Source organism: Aethalodelphis obliquidens, unplaced genomic scaffold (assembly GCF_003676395.1).
Source record: "Aethalodelphis obliquidens isolate GAN/ISIS:26980383/991018 unplaced genomic scaffold, ASM367639v1 scaffold45, whole genome shotgun sequence".
Taxonomy (NCBI): domain Eukaryota; kingdom Metazoa; phylum Chordata; class Mammalia; order Artiodactyla; family Delphinidae; genus Aethalodelphis; species Aethalodelphis obliquidens.
In genome coordinates this window covers 16,019,950-16,041,714 of record NW_020837989.1, presented here as the reverse complement: position 1 = coordinate 16,041,714, position 21,765 = coordinate 16,019,950, and the positions used below count along the sequence as shown (strand labels likewise).

Below are 21,765 nucleotides of genomic sequence, written 5' to 3'. Positions count from 1 at the left end.
AAATGGGGATAATAACACCTCCCCTCCTAGGGCTGTGGAGAAATGAAATGAAATCCTATTGTAAAGACTTGTGTCTGGCTCGTGTTAATGCTCTATAGTCATGCTTTTCTTAGCCTTAATTTTCCAGCTGAGAATCGGATTATTTGATAATGTAGCAGCAGCAGAGGAGCAGGGGTCAAGAGTACCCATGTCCATCATTGCCTACCTAACACTGTGCACCCTCCTGTCCAGGCCCTGCATGACCCTCTGGCCAGGGACTGGATGACAAAGAACCTTCACTCTATTCTTCCATCCTCCCTCTCGACAGGTGCAAACAGGATAACGAGCCACTGCTTTTCCTTTATTAGTAGGTCAGAGAGCTTTGCCTGGTGCCCCAGGATCCAGCCCCCCACACCCTCCAGTGTGCACCCAGGCCATCCTTTCCTGCTTGTGACACTTCTTGGCATCCGCTCTGCAGGAGGATGAACCCTCTGTGCTCTTACATGTGTTTTGCCAGCAAACACTTATCTCAGCGGCCAACTGTCTTCCTCCTCCAAAAAATCCACAGGCAGAGCCAGCCCCTAACAAGGGGTTGCTTTGGTCAGCCCGCTGTTTGTCCTGGGGCTCCTGCCTCCTCTGTGGGGCAGCACTGGTCACCTTAAGTTCTCAGGCCACCTCTGGTCAGTGAGTTCAAAGATTAGAGAAACCACCTCCTGTCCCAGAGTCCTCAGGGCCTGGGCTTCCTAACATCTCCCGGGGCCCCTGGTTCCTGGATCCACAGGTCCCTGCTGCTGCCGCCGCTGCTGGTCCTGCCCTCGGCCCCCTTCTTTCCAGATCGGCCCCCAGGGCCTTCCGAGCCCGAGGCCCCGCTGGTGGCTAGGTCTAGACTCAGGGTCCTTCCGCAGACTGAGAGCCGCCGCAGCACCTCGGAGGCGGCCTCCACCGGCACGGCGGGGCGCTGCTCCAGCAGCATCTCCAACAGTGAGCTCATCTCCGACAGGAAGGTGCTGGCCAGCCGCGTGCCCGTCGGGCTCAGCTCGGGCCCCGGCGCCTTGCCGAACGTCTGGAAGGTCCTGGGCTCCTCCGAGGTCGCAGCGTCCGGGGAGAACACGTTGTCACGGTAGTTGGTGGCGAGGGGCAAAGAGAGTCTTGCCATCCAGGCCGGATCGGGGACGCTCAGCCGGTCCAGGGCCAGGCCTGCAAGGGGCGGAAGGGACGCGGTGAGGGCGGAGCCCATGGCGGGCGGGGGTGGGGTCGTGGGCAGGGCGGGGCGCCGGACAAAGGAGGAAAGGGAAATGGAGGGGACCGATGGGGCGGCCGGAGGTGGGCGGGAAGGAAGAGGCCCTGACAGGGAAGCGCTCCGGGCAGGAAGGCAGCGACTGATGTCCGCGCGTGAGCTGAGTGAGGATGCGGCAGGGGGAGGAGGAAGGCCTAGAATTAGAAATGGCCCGTTTCTAAAGCATCTACCGGTCCCTGGGGCTGTTTCAGGTTTAGGTGTCCTTCATCCATCCCTGTACAGCCAGGATGTTCACTCCCTCAGGACACCACTAGCTGAGGATGCCGGGGGTGGGGGTGGGGGAATCCCCGTTTTTAGCCATTGCTGGAGTTCCTGGCTTGGCGCTGCCTTCGGTTCCTATTCATAATAATAGTGACCACTTATTAAGTACTTCTGTGCTAGGCAATTTACATAATTATCTCATTTAACCTCCACACAAACCTTTGAAGTCAAGAGTATTTTATGGATGAGGAAACTGAAGTTCCAAGAAGTTGTCACACAGCTACTAGGCAACCAAGCCCAGATTTGACCCCCAGGTCTGATGACTTGGAAGCCCCCTGTCACTGCACCACTGCACCCACTCTCTGAAGAGCTGGCCCTTCCTCCCCCTGGATGCTAGGTGGCTCTGGTTTCCCAGGCCTACTAAGGTCTGTACTGTTGCCTCCTGGCCCCATGCTCTCAACTCCTCAACCTTCCCCTCTCAAGCTGCAGGAAACCGTGTGAAGGGGCTGGCTGCCTAAGAGCTGTCCCAGGGAAGGGCCGGGGCGGTGGAAAAGTGTCCCCCAGGCCCCAAATCCCACCATCACACTTCTCCTTTTCCCATCTCTTCAACAGAAAATCCTGTCTCAGAAAACTAGTTCCAGGCCCAATGATAGAGGCCAAGCCAGAGGGAAGAAATTATAGGCCTTGTGGTTAAGAATGTGTGTCTTTAAAAAAAAAAAAAGCACAACATCTGCTTTAACATGTATTTAATATTTGCTTAAGGTACCCTGCTTTAAATTATGTGCATAGAATGAAAGACTGGAAGGGGACGCGTCATAGTGTTAACTGAAATTACCCCTGGGCAGAAATGATTTATTCTCTTTTTGTTTATCTACATTTGTCTATATTAACCAAATATTACTTTTGTGATTTTGAAAAGTTATTGCAAAATACAGTAAATGCTGTTTCTATTGATAAATGAGCCTCGGTCTTGCCTTCACAGTGTGGGGCTGTGCAGGCTGTGAGGCAGGGTCACGCCCCTTCCCGACTGGTCCAGCCCACGCCTGGGGCTTAGTGAACGTTTATTGAATGATTGAATGGACATAAATATTAACCCTGGACATTTGGGGAATGTAAACCTAAGTTCCCTGAGACTCTGGGGTAATAAGTTTAGAACTCTTTTGGTGTTACAGAATCAGGCTTTTCCTTGCACAAGGGTCAGAGAGCTTTGGAAGGAATGAAGCTTGGAATGAGAAAATCAGTGGAGTGTAGGAGAATGGCTGAAATGTGATGATGAATTCACTCCGCGGCAGGTGGGCACTGGGCAGACCTGGATTTGATTTCCTAACTTTGCAGCTTATGAGCATTGTGACCTTGAAAAACTTGCTTAACCTCTCTGAGCCTCCTTTTTCGCTCACAAAGTGGTGAAATAGTAGCACTTATCTTGTCAGGTGGCTGTAAGCATTCAGTGAGCTCACGCAACGGTAAAATATGGTCATCATCACATCCTCAGGTGGGGCTTTTATCTGATGCAGCCAAGACCCCAGTGTCAGGCACATTCCCCAGTAGCCTCATCACAGTCCAGCCCTGAGAGCAGCGCAGGCACTTCTACCCCTGCTGCGCTCTTCGTCACACCACTTGTTACCATCTCCCTGTGTTCTTTGCCCTCTGTGCTGTGGGGAAGCAGGACCACATGGGAACTGAGCCCACAGGTTCCAGCGCAGAGCTGGTGCACACAGATATAATGCAAGGCACTGAGGTCGTCTGAAATTTTCTAGTAGCCACATTTAAAAAGTAGAAAGAGAAGGTGAAATTAATTTGTAAGTTTTTTTATATTTAAGATCATTTTATCACATAATCAATATTTTTAAAATTATTAATGAGATATTTTACATTCTTTTTTCATACTAAGTCTTCAAAATCTGGAGTGTGTTTTATACTTCTATCACATCTCCATTGGTACTAGCCATTTTCACATGTGGCCAGTGGCTACTCTATTGGACCTCACAGCTCCGCATTCTAGACAATGCTGTCCTGTAAAACTCTGTAGATTTGTGCTGTCCCAAGCAATATCCATTAGCCGCACGTAGCTACTGAGCTCCGGAAATGTGGCTGATATGACTGAGGAACTGAATTTTTCATTTTACTTGATTTTAATTAGATTTCATTTTACTTAATTTTAATTTAGAGCCACACTGCCTGGGTTAATAACCATTGGCTGCACAACCTTGGGAAAATTACTGAACACCCTGGCCCCTCAGTTTTTTTCCTTTATGAAATGGGGATAACGAATAGTCCCTATCTCAGAAGATTTTCTCATGAGGCAATTAGAACAGGGACTAGCACATAGAAAGCACTCAATAAAAGTTAGCTATCTATTTTTTTAACCAAGGAAAGGGAAGTCCCTGTCATGCCTTCAGCGCACAGAATATGTCCAGATGAAGAGCAGATTATTAACTACAGAAACAGAAAATCAGCGTAGGTTGGACTTACTGTGTGTTACCTGAAGGGGGCTGACTGATGCGGGGGCGGAGGGAGCTGGCAGATTCTTGAATTCTCAGGGTAAAAGGGTATTTAAAGACATCAAAGAAATGCAGATGAGTGGTTTAGGAGGTAGAGAGAGGTCCCCTGATGGTAGGTGGGCTCAGGATGGCTTCCCTTCAATCATTGAAGTGACTCAGGGCAGGCTGTATTACCTCTCTGAGCCTCAGTTTGCTGATCTCTAAATTGGAGCTCATAATATCTACCTGAAAAGACTGTTTGGAAGCTTAACTGAGATAATGTATATAAGATGCTTCCTTGGTACCTGGCACACACCAAGAGCTCAGTAACTGTTCACTATTCTTATGATGATTTTTTTTAATGAATGACCAAAGTAGAATCTGATCTTTAAACAAATGAAGATCTGAAGCTCCAGGGGAAGTGAAAAAATTTTGCTGATAGTCTCCAGAAATAGAATGGCTGTTTTCCTGCAGTGGATTGGAGCAGAACTCTGAAGCCTGGGCACAGGAGGGTACGATGGGGGCAGAAGCGGGGTCGGGGTGACCCTGGGGAGTCCCTACCTGTGTAGGGGTCCAGCAGGTTCGACAGCTCTTCTTCTAGCAGCTGCTTCACAGAGAGGTCCTCCTCAGGGTCCAAGGGCCCTTCCTCCTGATCTGGTTCTGCCTGGCCACCAGCCCTGGCACCTGGGCCATCTGTGTCTGGGATTGCACTCCTGCAAAGGGAGCCAACACAGTCCGTGAGTGAGGAAATTCACACATAGTTTCATTCATTCCTGCTCATGAATAGTCTTCTGTTCATGCCAGCATTCATTCATCCACAGAGGGAAGTGGGTCCACAGCCCAGCCTTCAGAGTCAGACCAATCTGGGTTACTTGATCCCAGCCCTCCTGCCTACTCTGAGTCTGCTTCCTCATCTGTAAAATGGGAGTAATAAATAACACCCACCTCATGGGGCGTTATGGGGGTAAAATGAGGTGTTGCATGTAAAGAACTTAGCACAGTGTTGTAAGCAGTCAGCAAACAGAAGTGACTATGAATGCCCTGATATTACTCACCATTGTCCCTCCATTGCTTCTCATTACCTGGCATGGAATAGGAGTTTAGTAAACTTTGGGTGATCTAATGCAGTCATCCTTCCACCCCTCCATCCCTCTATCTGAGTATGAGCTCCAGTGAGGGCAGGGATATTTGTCTGTCTCATCCCCTGCTCTCTCACCAGCGCTCAGAATAGGACTTGGCACATAGTAGGTGCTTAATAAATGCTTTGTGGACTGAGTGACTGAATGTTCCTTCCTCCCTATTTGAGGCTAAATCCCAGACCAGAAGAGCAGGTCAATAGAGGGTGCAGCAGAGGTGAGGCATCCGAAAGCTACTCAGAATCTACTATGGTGTCTCTTGCTGTCTCCCTGACCCCTCCCTCCCAAAGACCCTCTCTATCACCTGGGGGAGGCCAGTTCCTGGGACTACCTTAGCCTGGTGGGGACAGGCCTGGCACCTCATCCCAGCATCTGGAAAAGCTCCCTTTAAGGCCTGGGGGTCCTTGCTGCTTTTTTTCTGTGGCCATTTCTGCTCCTATGCAGGGGTAGCAAGTTTGCAAGTAATGGCAACAACTAATGTTTATTGAGCAATTACTCTGAGTCAGACATATGCTTTGCAAGGTATATTTACCTTCTCATCAAACCTTTCACGTCTGTAAGGGGTTCTCTTGTCCTCATTTTACAAATGAGAAAACCAAGATTTGTAAAGATTAGGTAGCTTGCCCAAGGTCCCCAGAAATTAAGTAAGAATTCAAATCCGGGCTGATACGACTCTGGAATGTGTGTGCTCACCGCTACTCTACACTATTTCTAGCTATCTTTGCAAAAAAAAAACAACAAAAAAAAGACTGTAAGTTGTCACAGCAAGAGCACTGAACCGGAAGTCAGTGTCCTGAGAGCTGGTCCCAGCTTTGCCACTCACTGGCTATTTGACCTTGAGCAAAGTCACTTTAAGGGGAAAGGACTTAGCATTGTTTGTGTACCTCCCATGTGCCAGGCACTGGGCCATGGGCTCAGAATGCGTGTGATCATTAAATCCTACCCCATCACTACAAGGAAGTGTGGTGACCTCTGTTTCATGGATGAGAAACTGCATCCCTGAGGCTTGATTTGCTCAAGTTTACATAGCTGGGTTGGATCAAACTACTCAGAGCCTCAGTTTCTCCATCTGTAGCAAGAGGGAGTTAAATTAGATGTCCTCTTGAGGTCTCTTTAATTCTAGGACGGCCCAAAGGAACACACCCACACACCCACATCCTTAGCCAGGAGCCTTCATATTATGTTTAAGGGTCAAGAGAAAGAGCTAAACGTTACAGATTTAAAGTTCATAGCCCAGCACCTCTGCAATCAGGGAACAGATAGATAATCAGAGCCTCAGGGATGAAGTCACTTCCTTAGTGACTCGGGTCCTGTAAATACTATTAATACAGTTGCTCCAGGACCAGGATGCCTGGGTGGGGGAATGGATGCTGTTCGCTGCAGTCTCCCAGGGGAGCAGCGTCTGGGATGTGCTCACCCTTCCTCAAGGCACAGAGGCTGCAAGGGTGAGGGCAGGCTGGTGGGGGGCTTGAGAAGCCAGTGGGGGCTACGTGCAGCTTACCTGCTGCCGCCGGGCTTGGCCAAGTACTTATTTCCCCGGTGGTTTGGTTTGGGCTGGAATTGGCCCTGATGCAGCAAGGACAGCAGCTGGGAGATTTGCTACAAGACAGGAAAAATCTGTTGACTCCACACAATTCCGACCCAGCACACTTCCTCACCGGATGTTTCCCTCAATGCCGGCGCTTTCTTTTTATAGTCTTTCCTCCAGCTTCAGATGTTCGTGGATCGGATGGGGGATGGTGAACGGTGATGGTGACGGAGGCAGGGATGTGTGCAGACAGGTTCCCTGCTTGGCCATGTGTCAACTACAAATTCCCGGGACCTGGGAGTCTGAGAGAGAGAATGAGAACCCTCTGGGCCTGTCCCCCAACTCTCAATCCCCCAGGAGACCTGCTCCCGGTGGAAGCTGTGGGATGGGGGTGAAAAGGGCACGTCCTGACTGTAAATGTATTATAACCTCGATAAGGATTATTGTAAAGTGTTATTTCCCCCGCTTCAGTGATGTTCAAAGACTGAGCCATTGTTGGCGGGCCAGATGTAAGACTATGTTGTACAGAAGGCAGAAGGGTGTCTTTGAATCATTCGTTTATTCATCCTTTCATTCGCTCAACAAGTATTTAATGAGAGCTTGTTTGTGCCACGCCGAGTGCTTGCTGGGGGGGTAAGAATGAGAACAAGGCCCAGTCTCTGCCCTCAGGGAGTTCCCAGTCTGCCAGGGAGGACAGTCAGGGGAGACAGGACACAGCAGCTGCTATGGGGGGTTGCACCAGGGATGAGAAACGGTGGAGGTCAAGTGGAGCAGAGGAAGGCCCCTCACCCAGCTTGCAGCAAGGAGGGAGTTACGGGGTGGGGCTGTGGATACAGGGGGAAGTAATTCACTTATTTCAACATATGTTTTCTGAGTTCATACTACATGCCAGGCGCCTCTGCTGAGACCCGGAGGTTCCACAGGGGCTTGGCAAGTGGAGAGAGGGTGAGGGCCAGGGTGAGGGAGGAAGGGAGTTTCGGTCAGAAGGTGCTCAAGCTGAAAGGGCAGAGGAGACGGTGGCGTTTCAGAAAGGCTGGTGAATGGGGCAGGGGTGGGTGAGATGTCAGGGTGAGGCCCCACAGGCCCTAGTGAGGGAGAAGGCAACAGACCAAGTCAAGGGCGTTTCTAGCTTGTTGTGTGATGTCAGGCAGGTTTTTAGACATACTCAGACCTCAGTTTCCTCATCTCTAAGGTGGATCTAAAAATACCACCCAGACTTCTTTACAGGGTTGTCAGGATTAATTAGGTGGTTTTTGAAATGCTCTGCAGAGTCAAGGGGTTTGTGTTGTTCCTCCTAGAAATGCTGCCTCTGCCTCCCAACTGGGCCCAGCCCCCCTCTTCCCTGAGAGGGTCCCTCTGCCCTCTGGACAGCTCAAGACAGAAAATGCCAACCTCAGAGGAGAGTTGGAAGGGGAGGTGGCCAGGACTGGGGTTTCACTGTGATGTGGGAGGGCCAGGGTCCCATTGCCTGCCTCAGGGCAGTTCCCACCTCCTGGCTCAGGCCCAGAAACCCTCCTACAAGCACCTGCCACCCTGTTTTCGAGTGACAGCTGCTACTTCAGGGAAACTCCCTGAGTGCCAAACCCTAAGTTGTATGCTGTCATTCAGGCTGTCATTTCACAGTTAGAGTCCAGACTCTGGAGTCAGACTTGGGTTCAAGTCCTAAATCTGCCCCTGTTCCACTTCCCATCTGTGTGGCCTTGAGGAATTACTTAAGCATTCTGACCCTCAGTTTCCTCAGCAGTAAAAAAAAAAAAAAAAGGGAATAAAAATGAGACTCAGGTCATGTGTTGGTTGTGGCTATGAGGATTAAATGAGTGAAAGTCTATAAATTACTTAGGAATAGATCTTATGATAAGCACTTAATAACTGTCCAGTGGTATATAATCTCATGTCATTCTTCAGTAACCCAAGGAAAGAGATACCATTATATCCACTTTACAGGTGTAGCACCTGAGGCTCACAGGGGCTACACAGCAATTAGAGGCAGGGTTGGACTTTGAACTGGGATCTGACTCCACTGTGGCACTGTGCTACCGGAAAGACAAGCATTAGGCAAGCTGCCTCTTACCCTCAACTTGATCCCAACTTGGTACCCTCCTCTCTTTCACCCCAGTGGGGTCACCCGCAGGGCTTGCTATCTGCTCTCTCTGTTTGCCAACCACCAGCACAGTGTTTGGCACAAAGAGCTCATTCAATAAGCATTTGCTGAATGAATGGGTGAATGAATGAATGAACAAATGAATGAATGCATGGCTCTGGGCAACTTCTGGGGCTGCACAGAGCCCAGGGCAGGACTCCTGAGAGAGCAGCTGGGCCCTCTCGAGGTGGCTTCCTGGGGAAGGGGTGGGGGAAGGAAGCTGTGTCCTTGCTCCGCAGGAAACATGAGCTGATAGCCTGGCTCATGACAGAAGTGTGCCTTGGGCGGGCAGCCTGGCACAGGGAAGATGATCTGGGGTTCAGAGGAGTTGATACGGGTGTGAGATCAGACACCGTCCCGGAAAAAGCTTTCCCAGGTGTGTCCAGTAAATCCTAGGTCACTGGACACAGCCATTCATCATCCCGTTTAATTCTCAACCCCCTGGGAGGTAGACACAGCTAAGTTTGGCATCACAATCCCCGTTTTATAGATGAAGAAAATAAGGCTCAGATGTTAATGTTGCCCAGCTCCTAAAGTGGCTGTGCTGAAACTGGAACCTAGATCTGCCTAACTCCCAATTTCCAAGGTTGTTTCCGCTGTCCTATCCCATAGGCCTAGCTGGCAAGCTCTGGGGTCTCAGGCAGGTCAAATGCAGCCCCTGAGCCTGGGGGCAATGATGCCTATGCCGGCTTGCTTCACCCGGAGGTTGCCCAGATGAGATGAGGGCAGGTGAAATGGAGAAGAGCTTAGCAGAAATCATCATAATCATTTTCTGAGTGCTGACTACACGCCAGACGCTATTCTAGAGGCTTTAAGCACATTCACTTTATTACCTTCAAGCAAACTTGGGAGATGGGTGCTGTTAACTTGGGCAACTTCAACAGAGAAGCTGAGTGACTTCCCTGTGGTTCACAGCTTGGAAGAGGTGGAGCCAGAATTTGAACCTGGGCAGCCTTGCTCCAAAGCTTGTACTCTTAGTCACTACCTTTGCTATGTGTCTACTTGCACAAGGCACTCTTAAGTGAGTGCTCATACAGGAATTAACTGACCAAATCCTTAGGACAATTCTGCAAGGCAGATGCTCTTACTGTCATCCCTATTTTATAGATAAAGAAACTAAGGCTCAGAGACAGTAAGTCATCTGTCCAGGATCACACAGCTAAATTCTGTTGACCCCAGAGCTGTGCCCTGAACCACTGCACCCAATGCATCCTAAAGTGCGTGGTGAGCCTGAGGAATGGATGTGAAGAATGTGAGGGTAATGGGGTCTGATGCTGTTGTGGGCGGGTGAGGGGGGCTGACAAGAGAGGGAGCTGCCCACACCGAGGTACCTGAACAGGAGGCGAATCCACAGTGAGCTCCTCTACGGGGTTCCGCTCCGCAAAGGCAGCCACAGACAGCCGGACCAGGCTCCGCAGGATCTGACGGGGGCCTGACTCTTTCTCAGGGGCTACTTTGCCATGGAGATTCCGCTGCCGCCTCAGGGTTGCAGAGGAGGCCGGCGGGCTCAGCGGGGCCTCCTTACTGCCCTGGTCCCCAGGCACCCTCCCTGTGGGGCTGCCCGCAACCTTCAGGGGCCTTGAGCGGGGCTGGCCTGTCGCAGGTTGGGGCTCGGGAAGGTTCAGGTTCTCCCGGGAGGCATTCCTCTGCCTGGGATGGTTGAAAAGGAGGTTGACAGTGTCCTGCAGCACCTCTCGGCTCTCGGCCAGCGTTCCCTGGTTACCTTGGTTACGCAGAGTCCTGTACAGGGTCGGTGTGAGATGAAAGGGGGCCTGCAGGCAGGGGTCCCAGCCTGCTTCCATCATCGCTTCCTTGCCCACGTGCTTGGGGGGCTGCCCAGCTTCGCCAGGCTCATCCACCTGGCCCCTGAGCACAGGCACGAGGTGGATGTCCGCCTTCTGGATGTGTTTCTGGGGCCTCTTGGGCTGGTGACGGTAGGTGGACTCGGCCTCCCGACAGTTGTAGGCCCTGTTGTCCTTCTTCTCCGTCCGGCAAATGGACATAATCAGAGCCAAGATCAACCCGGAGATGGCCAGCAGTACGACCAGGCAAATCACCGTGAGCACCGATGTGCTCAGAGCCCCAGGCTCACGGGCTGAGTCCCTCAAGTGGTCCACACTGGTGACGAAGAAGACCCTCAACAGGGCCCGGGTCTGTAAGGAGGGGCTGCCCCGGTCTTCCACCACGATCTCCAGCTCCCACTCACTCCCAGTGAGGCTGCTGGCATTGGTGATGTTGATGAACAGCTGCCCCAGGTGGGGGCTGAGGACAAAGAGACCAGCTTCGTTCCCACTCTGAATGCTGTAGAGGAGCTCTCCATTTGCCCCTGAGTCTGCATCTCTTGCTACAATGGTCACCAAAAGGAATGGCCGGGAGCTGGGGGTGGCCTGTGGTGGCATGTCAGTGCCTGCTGGACCCACGCCATTGGGAGTTTCAATGGGCACCAGCAGGTGACCTGTGGAGGCATTTACAAGCACCGAGAGACTGACTTTCCCATCGCTGAGTACGGGGTGAATCACCTCTGGGGCATTATCATTGGCATCCAGCAGGCTGACCCACACAGAGACACTGGATGCAAGCTGGGGCTGCCCCCTGTCCTCTGCGATCACCAGGAACTCGAAGCCGGCCATCTGTTCATAGTCCAGTGACCTCTGGGCGGTGACCTCGCCTGTGTCTGAGTCAATAGCTACCAAGTGAGAAACTGGGGAGTCCTGGATGTGGTATGAGATTTTCCCATTAACGCCCAGATCTGCATCATGGGCCTTGAGGGTAATGAGGTGAAGAGAGGGTAGGTTGTTTTCCCGAGTGGAGACCTGGTACCTGCTTTTCTCAAACACAGGTGCGTTGTCGTTGGCATCACCAATCTGAATGCTGAGCTGTTTCTTGACTGATAAGGGCTGGGGTCCTTGGTCTTGGGCCAAAAGAGTGAGGGTGTATTGCGGCCACTGCTCTCTGTCCAGCGTGGCATTGGTTAGCAGCATGTATGTGTTGCCATTGGTCCTCTTCAGCCTGAAGTGGCCCAGCTCTTGGCTCAGCCAACAGTGGACCAGGCCGTTGTTTCCTGAGTCTAGGTCATTTGCCATGATGAGAGCAATGAAACTGTCCTTGGGAAGAGCTTCGGACACCAGGGATGGTTGGGAGGCCCACGTGATGTGGATGTTTGGGGTGTTGTCATTGACATCCAGAACCTTGATGAGAATTTTGCAGTGAGCTGGGATGGGATTGGGACCCAGGTCCCTTGCCTGGACATCCACCTCGTAGGCAGGATTCTTCTCATAGTCTAGGGGTTGACGCAGAATCACCTGGCCTGTCTTGGCATCAATACTGAAGGTGTCCAGCACCTCTGGAGGCACGTGCTTACTGAGGAAGTATTCCACCTCCCCGTTGGGGCCTTGATCAGGGTCTGTGGCAGTCAAGTTTATGAGGAGAGTACCAGGGGCAGCGTCTTCTTGGATTTCCAGTGCCAGCGAGCTCTCAGCAAACACAGGGCTATTGTCATTGGAGTCCAGGACATTGACCTTGACCAAGCTGGTGCCTGACTTGGGGGGGTTCCCACTGTCATAGGCAGTTAACACCAGATCAAAAAATGAATGGATTTCCCGGTCCAGCTCCTTCACCACCACGAGTTCCGCGTGTTTGGTCTCATCGGGCCCCACAATGACATCCAGGGCAAAATGCTCGCTGGGAGACAGGGTGTAGGAGTGCAGAGTGTTGGGGCCAGTGTCTGGGTCCAGAGCTCTGTCCAGGGGGATCCGGGTGCGCAGGGAGGCGCTCTCAGAGATTTCCAGCTCCTGCTCACCTTTGGGAAACTGAGGCTGGTGGTCGTTGATGTCCAGCACCTGGATCTCCACGTGGATGAGAGCCAAATCCCCTGTGGCAAGCACGTCAAAGGAAACCAGGCAGGGATCCTGCTGCCGGCAAAGCTGCTCCCGGTCCAGCCGCCTCCCCGTGCTGAGCAGGCCGTCCTTGGAGTCCACCTGGATGGGGAGCGCCTGAGGCAGCTGCAAGACCTGGAAGGCAGCCCCTGCTCGCCCAGACCTCTCCTCCCGGCCCAGTTCCTGAGACAGCTTCCCTATCACTGTGCCGGACGGTACTTCCTCTGACACTTGATATTTCACAGTGAGAGTGGCGACCTCCTGACAATCCCCTGAAAGGAACAAGTAGCCACCTGGCCCCCAAAGTCCCAGCAGAAGTGGCAGAAGTCGCATCATGCTTACCGCCAGAGTGGGCTAGATCCAGAAACCGCTAGAGTTCTTCGAAGGCTGGGCAAGTCCTCCAGTGTTCCCTGGGGGGCTTGATTAGCCCTGTTCTCCTGCCCCCAGACCTGCTGGCACAGCCTCGTCCCATAATTAGTTGATGGAGCCAGCAGAATTCCCAGGCGAGGCCATCTTCATCAGAAGAGATTTGAGGGGTCCAAGGACCAATGAAGGAAAATTGTTCAGGGGCACTGTTGGTCCCCGTTAGCAAATGATGGACAAGAGCCGGTCCAGGGGGGACTTGACCCAGTAGAGCAGGATGTGGGGATCTGACTTCCAAACAGTTGCTAGGCTGGGGAAACAGAGAAGCAGCTTTTTCCTATGGAAACCCCACCTACAGGAAAAGGGAGGGCTATGAGTTTCTATGCCAATTAGAGAAAGAGAGTTTCCATGAAGCTGAGTGGCCCGCCGCTGAGGAGGATGCGGCTGGGGACAGGCCGGATGGGAAGGTGCCGTCCATGTGGCAAGGCAGCCACTGAGGGGAGGGGAGCCCCTGCTGTGGCCAAGTGAGCAGAGAGCCTGAGCCCCTCCCGGGCAAGTCACACCCTGGCCTCTCTTCCCTTCCTTGTCTCTCTTTGTTTCCGTCATCTCCCGTCATTCTTCTCCCATTCCCCTTTTTCCCACACTTGTCTACCTCTCAGTCTTGACTTCGCCCTCATCACCCGTTTTTGTCTCATGGGAAGCAGCGCTGATTAAGAGAGTGGCTATAAGAGCCAAAATGCCTGGGTTCAAATCCTGACTCCACAACTTCCCAGCTGGGTCATGTAGGACAAGTCACTCAACCTCTCTGGGCCTCATCTTAAGAGCACAGATGGGAATAACAACAGTAGCCCTCTCAGCAGGAAATCGTGGGATGAAATGAAACATTGGCCCGGAGTCGTAGGCGATGACGTTGTTCTTAGCGGTGGGTGGCGTGATCTGCCAGCTTGGCCTACCTTGTGGCTGCCTCTGGCTCTTGCACTGGCCCTGGGTCAGTCCCTGCCCACATACTTCAGGAGCCAAAAGTGCCCGTGTCCTTGGCTCCTGAAGTACAATGACCTTTCTGACCCGACGGTGTGGCCTCCCTCCCCCTTCCCTTCCGGCTCCCTAGCCTCCTGGCCCATTGTTCTCCACATCTGGTCCAGCCTGAGCCCCTGTTCGGGGGAATCCCCCAGCTCCTGCTCCTTGGTCTTGGAGGTTTTTATACCTTTCCCTCTCCCACACCTTCCTCTCCCTTTCCCTCCCTTCCTCCAATTCTTCTCTTCCCACTGCTGTTCATGTCCAAGAGTCCCGTCACAGAGGTGAGGCCAGGAGGGGGGCGAGTGGGCAGTTGGCTTGGGTGGCCTTGAGGTGACTTGCTGCTTCTCATTTCCTCCTCCATCCACTGCCCCCACCATTGTCCAGTCTCGCACTTTACCTTGAGGTTGAGTCCAGAGGTTTGTAAACCTTTTGAAGTGATGGGAGTTAAGGGCCAGCTTCCCCTCAATGGGTGTTGGCAGCTCAGTCCTTGGGGCTGGAGGTGCCTGTTGGGACACAAGTGACTCCAATCAGGCCCATTGGCCAGGGGGCTTGTGGCCATTAGGATGGGGCGACTGAGGACCTCCCTGGCCTAAGCCTCACCTTGCACCCCCCTTCCCCTCTGTATTCTCTTTCCCACACCCTATCCTTTCATATTCTACCCCTGGAGGTTTCCCAATAGCAAGGGGCCTGAATCCAATCGGGTGTTTCCTACAGTCTGGCTCTGAAGACAGAACACTCAATAGCTCGGAGACGTGGCACAAGTCACATAACCTCTTTGGGCCTCAGTTTCCTTCTCTGTAGAGCATGGCTGTCACCCATCTCCCGTGTTTGTGGTAAGGATTTGATGAGATAATGCAAGTGAAGGCTTGGTGCAATGCCTGGTACAGAGAAAGCACTCATTACATGGGACTAGTTTACCTTGTACTATTTGCCAGGCTTTATACCTCGAATGCAAATGGTAAAAATGGTCTTGCATTTGTCCCTTCACGTTTTTTCCTCCGCCTTCTTGGCCAGGAAGGCTCATTTCCCAGGGCTTCTTCATCTCGGGCGAGGGCCCAGTGCTACCTGCCCTGCAAGGGGAACCAGCGTGGGCCCCAGGCCCTCTGGTGACAGTCAGCCTGCATGGCGGCCTCACTGTCTGGCCCTCACTCATCCTACTATGTGCAAGGCAGTGAGCAAGACAAAGTGACCCCCAAGGGGCTTGTAGTCTCAAGCCAGGGTGGGGAAAATGAAAGAAGTGGGTCCAGTGGATGGCTCCAGAGTCAGGCTTAGGGATCAGGGGAGGCTCCTCCTGGAGGACACACCCTGAAGGACGGGGAAGAGTGAGGGGGGGGGCAGGTGCGAGCAGGTGGAGGGAGCAGAATGGAAGAGGCCGGAGGTGGGCGAGCTTGCTTCTCGCAGTCCCACACGAGGGCCTGTGCGAGTGGGGAGGAGGACGGTGGGCTGGGGGTGTCAGCAGGGGCCGCCAGATGATGGAAGGCCTGGGACCCCGTGCTCAGGATTTGGACCTTGTCCTGAAGGCCATGCAGAGCTTTGGAAGGGGTCTGAGCAGACTGATGAGAATAGCAGCTACCTGCCAAGCTTTGTCCCGAGTGTTTTACCTGCATCGTCCCATGCCACCCTCACAACCAGGCCATAGGGGTGAAGAAGCTGAGCAAGGGTAGCTTGCCCAAGGTCACGCACATTTGCCCTCCACAAAGCCCCTTCAACTGTACTCTGGGATGTCGATTGAAAGGGAACAGAGAAGAGGGAAGAAGAAGGCCAGCTGGGAGTAATGCAGGGGAACTTTGGTACAGGAGACTCTGGTGCTGAGAACGTTTCTAGAGTGCCATCTGGTGGCCAAAGGCAGGAAAGCCACAGAGGCAGGGAGGTGGGTGGCTGGAGTTCTCAAATGTCCACAACTCCAGACCCGTGTTCCTGTGCTACGTACAACACAATGGAAGGAGCTATACCCAGGTGACAATCATTTCACTTAGTGGGAAACCTAATGTGACCCAACGCCCACAGGAGGAATTATGGAATTCATGATTTTACATGTGTTAACATTTATATTCTGGAAAGGGCATTGATTGTGTGTGTGTGTGTGTGTGTGTGTGTGTGTGTTGCCTTGACTGGGATTCGGGGATGTAAAAAATGGACTCACAGGCCAAGAAAAATTTTGAATTTGGATTTCGTAGGTGGTTTTTTTCTTGTTCTCTGTTTTACTCACGTTGGGGGCAGGAAGCTAAGACAACCCTTTAAGAGTCCAAAGTCAGCAAACCAGACCTTTTAAAGGCTATTACCTCTGGGAACGAGGTCCCCTTTTAGTAATATTTCCTCCTCCTTTCTGGCTACCGGGTCAGTTGATCTTTAGCCACCACATATCAGGGGGTGAAACTGGAGTTTATCTGGAGAGCCTTCATCATCCTGAGTTTTGAAAATAGGTTTGAAGGAGCAGAAGTCCTCTGAAATAGGTCCGAAATAGCTGAGGACAGCCTCCCTCTTTTTGAAAAGAGGGCAGGCTTGGGCTTGGTGCGTGAAGCCTTGTTTACCACCAGCCTTGGGGTTGTTCACACTTGGGTCCGTTGTTTGGGAGGGGTCGGGGAGTGAAGTGAGAAGGGTGGGGGGGGGTCAGAGGATCCCTGGTGTCCTGAGGAACCTTGAGGGGTCAGACCAGCAGGGTGGGACTCTGACCCTTGGGGGACTTGAAGACCAGCTGGAGGAAGGCTAAGATCATGCCCCACCTATGAATGTCCTGCGGGGTTGGCTGCTCACCCCCGGGGCTCCCTGTGAATCTGCCCGGTCGCTGGCCATAGTCATCACCACCCACCAAGGCAGTGTTGATGAAACTGGGAAGCTTCATCCTCAGGATCATTCTGGTTGGGGAGGTGACTGGACCACCTAAGGTCTGCCTCTTTTTTTTCAGCAAGACCTTGTTGAAATTGGAGGCAGTGTAGCCAGGGCCATTGGCTGGGAGACTCAAGTGGCTGTTCTGGGTCACCTGGTCCTGGCCCGCACTCTGTGATCTCTGTTGGGACAGACCACGGATGTCCATTCCCACACAAGGGCACCTCTTTCTGGGCAAAGAGCAGAGAGAAGAATGCACTTTGCAGGGAGAAATTTGCCAAGAAATAAGACTTTTCAAGAAATGAAAAGGCTTTGTGTCTTGATTAAGAGTGGTATCTCTCAGAAGCGTCCACGTATCACGATCACTTGAAAAGCTTTTCAAAATACCAGGAACAGGGCAAGAAAATTCATACTTTTCTCTTTCGCAGCCTGCCAAAGAGAATTTTATAATTGCCAGCTCTATTACCCCCTCTCTGAAAATGCTTCATCTTTCAGATCATTTGGGACCAGATTGAGAAAGTTGATTGGACCTTTTTTGCTGGCAAGAGAGGCCTAATTGATCTACATAATAAAAGGAAAAATAGATGAGGGGGTGGGGGATTGCTGAAGCTTGAGGATATTGTGGAGGGAGGTACCCTACAGAACGGGCAGAGGCTGTGAAGGAAGTAGATTGAAGATAAGGACTTTCCAACAGATAGTTGTAAACTGTGGATCACCCACGTGGTTTTCAAGATAAATGCAAGAAAAGATTTATCATTTGTTTTGTGCTTTAGTAACCACAACACGGCCCCCCCGAACAGACCACATAAATTCTGAGTGGACAAGGGTAACACTTATGTCTCTCTCCCCAATCCTTAGAGGGGGAGAGGGCTACTTCCAGCATGTAGATTTTGGTTCTGATATACTGTAGGTCATTCTGCCACGCACCCCTTCTCCACCCCAACCTCACTGAGAACCACTGACATAGAACTTCTTAGAAGCACCAACAACCTTGTAAGGGCCAAACTCTACAGCCATCAGGCCTTTCTCACTGAGCATCCTCCTGGTCCCCACCTCCCCCCCGTGCTTGTGTCAATGCTCCGCAGAAGCTCTGCGCACAGCTGGTTCTTCTTCCGTATTTCTGCAGGCTCTTCTATCTGCTTCTCTGAATCCTCCTTTGGTTTGCCTTCCTTCTGACTCCCAGGTATGGGCATGTCCACCAGATAACTCTCTTCAGCCCTCTCTTCTACATAGGGTTATTAGCCCAGAAATAGTTTGCCAGATTTAACAAATAAAAATATACTGTGCCCTGTTAAATTTGAATTTCAGATAAACAATGAAAAAATTTTAGTATTTTTATCTGGCAATCCTATCCAGAAGTAATGTATGATCTTACCACAAGTTCTTTTCTGTTTTCATTTTTCCTCTTCTTTTTATTTTTAGAACTTTGGTTTACACAGTGAATTTGAAAATCTATCAGTAAACACAAAAATCAAACATATTGACTGGGAGCATCATCTGTGCATGAATATTCAGAGGCTGACTCTGTTGATTGGCCTTGTTATGTATTCAGCATTTCTCGGTGACTCTAGGATGGAACTGTTCTCACACTGGAAGAACCACCCCAGAGAAAGCCTGGATCACACTCATTCATTAATTTATTCGGTCATCCAGCCACTCATTTTTTTTTTTTTTTTTTTTTGCAGTACGCGGGCCTCTCACCGTTGTGGCCTCTCCCGTTGCGGAGCACAGGCTCCGGACGCGCAGGCTCAGCGGCCATGGCTCACGGGCCCGGCTGCTCCGCGGCATGTGGGATCTTCCCGGACCGGGGCACGAACCCGTGTCCCCTGCGTCGGCAGGCGGACTCTCAACCACTGCGCCACCGGGGAAGCCCTCAGCCGCTCATTGATTTGGTGGAATTCAGCATGTTCTTCTCCATTTACAAGGTCAGGGTTTTTTTGGCAAGGGAAGTGGTAAATAGCTAAAGCTGACCCACATTTTCCCCTTTCCATTGGTTTGGTTTTCTTTCTTCACATAGAATCTAATCAGCCTAATTCTCACCTTGCTTCAGAAAGATTCTTGCAGGAAGGAAAATGAGTCCTGCCATCGTTACATAAATTCTCATGGGGCTCCCCTTTATAAGTTTATGACAGCCAGGAGTTGAGCCTGGAGCTCCGAGAGAAACAGCCATACACTGATTTATGATGGCCGCTGCTAAATCTCACCCCTCTTTCTTTCTTACAGCGCCATGTTACCTTGGGGTTACAAAACCCTTTTCACTGTTATTCGGGGGAATAATAATGAAGTCCCAGTTTGCAAGTATAAACATGATCATTCTTTGCCTATTATTGTAAATCAAATTTTACCTTTTGCATCAGAAGCGCAGAAAACGTTTTTATACTGTTAGCCACCGCAAGCCTCTCTACGAGTCTGTTTTTATATAACCCTGGGATGACCTGAGGTATTGTTTGAGCTACGCTGACCAGGGAAGCTGGCCACACAGGTAGTCTGGCTATTTCTCCTTACAGACCTGAGCACTTTGCATGAGCAAAGTGTAAACTTGATCTAAGCATAGCATTAGGGTTAGTAATGTGGGCTCAGGACTCCAATTGCCTGGGCTCAAAGCCTGGCTTTGTAATTTCCTATCTGTGTGACAGTGGCAAGCCACTTAACTTCTCTGTGATCAGTCTCTTTAGCCTTAAAATAGGGATGACGATGATGGTAATATGTTACAGGGTTACTGTTAGGTTTAGGTTAGTCAATACAGAACATTTAGAGTGGGGCATGGGACATGAGTAGCGCTCTAGTTGTTAATTATTTATAATTGCTTTTAGTGTAGTAGCTCTCAATTTTTTTTTGAGGATTAAGCCCCCGTTTTAAAGAAACACCAATTTTTCAGATTCCCAGGTGATAATGGTAAATTTTTTGAGATCTACAGAGTGAACAAATACATAACGACAGGAGACCAGCAGTGATACTTCTGTAATGAGGTGGGGCTCACCACTGTCCAGTCCTGTCCCAGAGTTGGGGCAGGGCTTTCCCTTCCACACTGCTGCCCCTCTCTACGTCAAGGCTTGTTTCAGGGGTGCTTGTGAGTGGTGGCCATTGAAAAGGAGGCTGTCCCCTCTGGGCAGGTGGGATGAGCTCAGCAAAGTCTCTGGACACCATTTGGATGCCAGTGATGGACGGGAAGCAGTGCAGTTCCTGATGGAAGCCTGCTGGTCCCTACAAGACCAGACATATTTTGTGACTTACTCCTGCATCTCTACCCAATGGCCTGGGTCTTGACCTCTGGCCTAGGTCACACACCCCATCCTCTCCTAGCCCTAGACTCCATCATCATCTAGTGTCCCTGGGGACGGGGTATGGCGTTGGGTCTCTTTCTCTCTCTCTTTGTATCTTCATTCTCACCTATCATGATGTCATAAACTGTAATCCTGACTTTCCTAGGGCCTCCCCTTTTAATTCTTAAAGCCAGAATGATTTTATTCTGTATTTCTGTTTCAACAAACCCTAGTTCTTTCACAGGCTCTAAGAGAGGGTCAGACTGATGCAGAATTGGTCCTGATACTATATGTCACCACTGAATGACACCGGTAAAATCATTTCACCCCTTAGTGCCTCAAGTTCCTGATTTGTGAAATGGGGAGATAAAATTACCTTGGTCATGGGGTCCTGGGTGTTTAAATGGGACAATGCGTGTAAAATGCTTAGCACAGTGAAGGGCTGGGCACGTGGGGATAGCTCAATTTAAAACCAAACGACATAACGCCAGTCACATAAAACCAAAGATACAAAAATGTTATTTTTATGGAGTCTAAAAAGAAAATTAAGTAGAAAACTCTCTTTATCCAATCCTGACCTCCAAACTGGACTCTGAATGCTTAGTCCATTTTAAACATTCATCCAAATTATTAACACTGCTTTGAAATCCTCCCTTCTATTCCCTCCATCCTGTGACCTCTGACATGAAGTCATGATGTGATGTCACAATTCACCTCCTACTCTGACTTTGTGAGAATTTCCCGACCTGGTTCTTCGGCTCCCTCACTTTTTGCATCTGGGAGGTCTCTTTCTGTGTTTGTGGTCTCACCTCCAAGCACTCTGCGGTACGGTTGCCATGCATTTCTCTCTTGATTTTATTTCCTTTGGCTAAACATGAACAGTGATATTAGTGAATGGCTTCAGAGAGTCTTCTTCCTTCCTTTACGTTTTTAAGGAGTATATTTCTGGTTCTGGTGTCCATTACAGGGGTAGTTAGTTTTCTGTTCTGTAATGGTCAAGATTTACAGTACAGAAAATTAGGGCTGATTATTTGCATTTCAAAAATTTCCCTTCTGTGGCAGTCAGGTAAGCCCTTCCAGTGCCCGATTTTTTTTCCCACTTGGCTTTTCCTTTCTCCTGGGTGCAGGACCAGCATCGTAATTTGTGAAGTCCAGCACAAAATGAAAATGCAGACCCTCTGTTTTCCAGAGTGGCTACACCATTTTACATTCCCAAAAGCAACATATGAGGGTTCCAATTTCTCCACATTCCCACCAACACTTGTTATTATCTGTCTTCTTTTTAAAAATTGTTATTGAGGTGTAATTTACATAAAACGTTATGTTAGTTTCAGGTATATCACAGTGATTCAATATGTGTATGTATTGAGAAATGATTTCCACAATCAGTCTAGTTAACATCCGTCACCATACATACAGATTTTTTTCTTGTGAGGAAAACTTTTAAGATTTATTCTCTTCGCAGCTTTCAAATACCGTGTACGATACAGTATTATGTACTATAGTCACCACGGTGCACATAACATCCCAATGACCTATTTATTTTATAATTGGAAGCTGTATCTTCACGCAATTTGCCCACCCCCTACCTCTGGCAACCACCAAATGGTTCTCTGTATCTATGGGCTTGTTTTTTTTGTTTTTTTTTCTTTTAATTATA

General features: G+C 50.5%; 2 protein-coding genes across 3 annotated transcripts in view; one reads left to right on the top strand and one right to left on the bottom strand.

Annotated features, from left to right (window-relative positions):
• Positions 1–21,765, top strand: part of RNF14 (ring finger protein 14) — a 46,120-nt gene that overhangs the window by 4,234 nt on the left and 20,121 nt on the right. The gene's annotated exons all lie outside the window — the stretch shown is intronic.
• PCDH12 (protocadherin 12) lies at positions 320–15,692 on the bottom strand. 2 transcript variants are annotated; one of them, XM_027081759.1, is made up of 4 exons: positions 10,093–15,692; positions 6,595–6,692; positions 4,519–4,670; positions 320–1,176 (listed from the first exon to the last, which is right to left on the bottom strand). In XM_027081759.1, exons 1-4 carry the CDS (start codon positions 12,970–12,972, stop codon positions 707–709), a joined length of 3,600 nt encoding a protein of 1,199 aa, XP_026937560.1. In that variant the 5' UTR covers positions 12,973–15,692; the 3' UTR covers positions 320–706. The 2 variants fall into 2 exon arrangements, with proteins under 2 accessions (XP_026937560.1, XP_026937561.1); XM_027081760.1 differs by lacking the exon at positions 320–1,176 and having other exon boundaries at positions 4,556–6,162.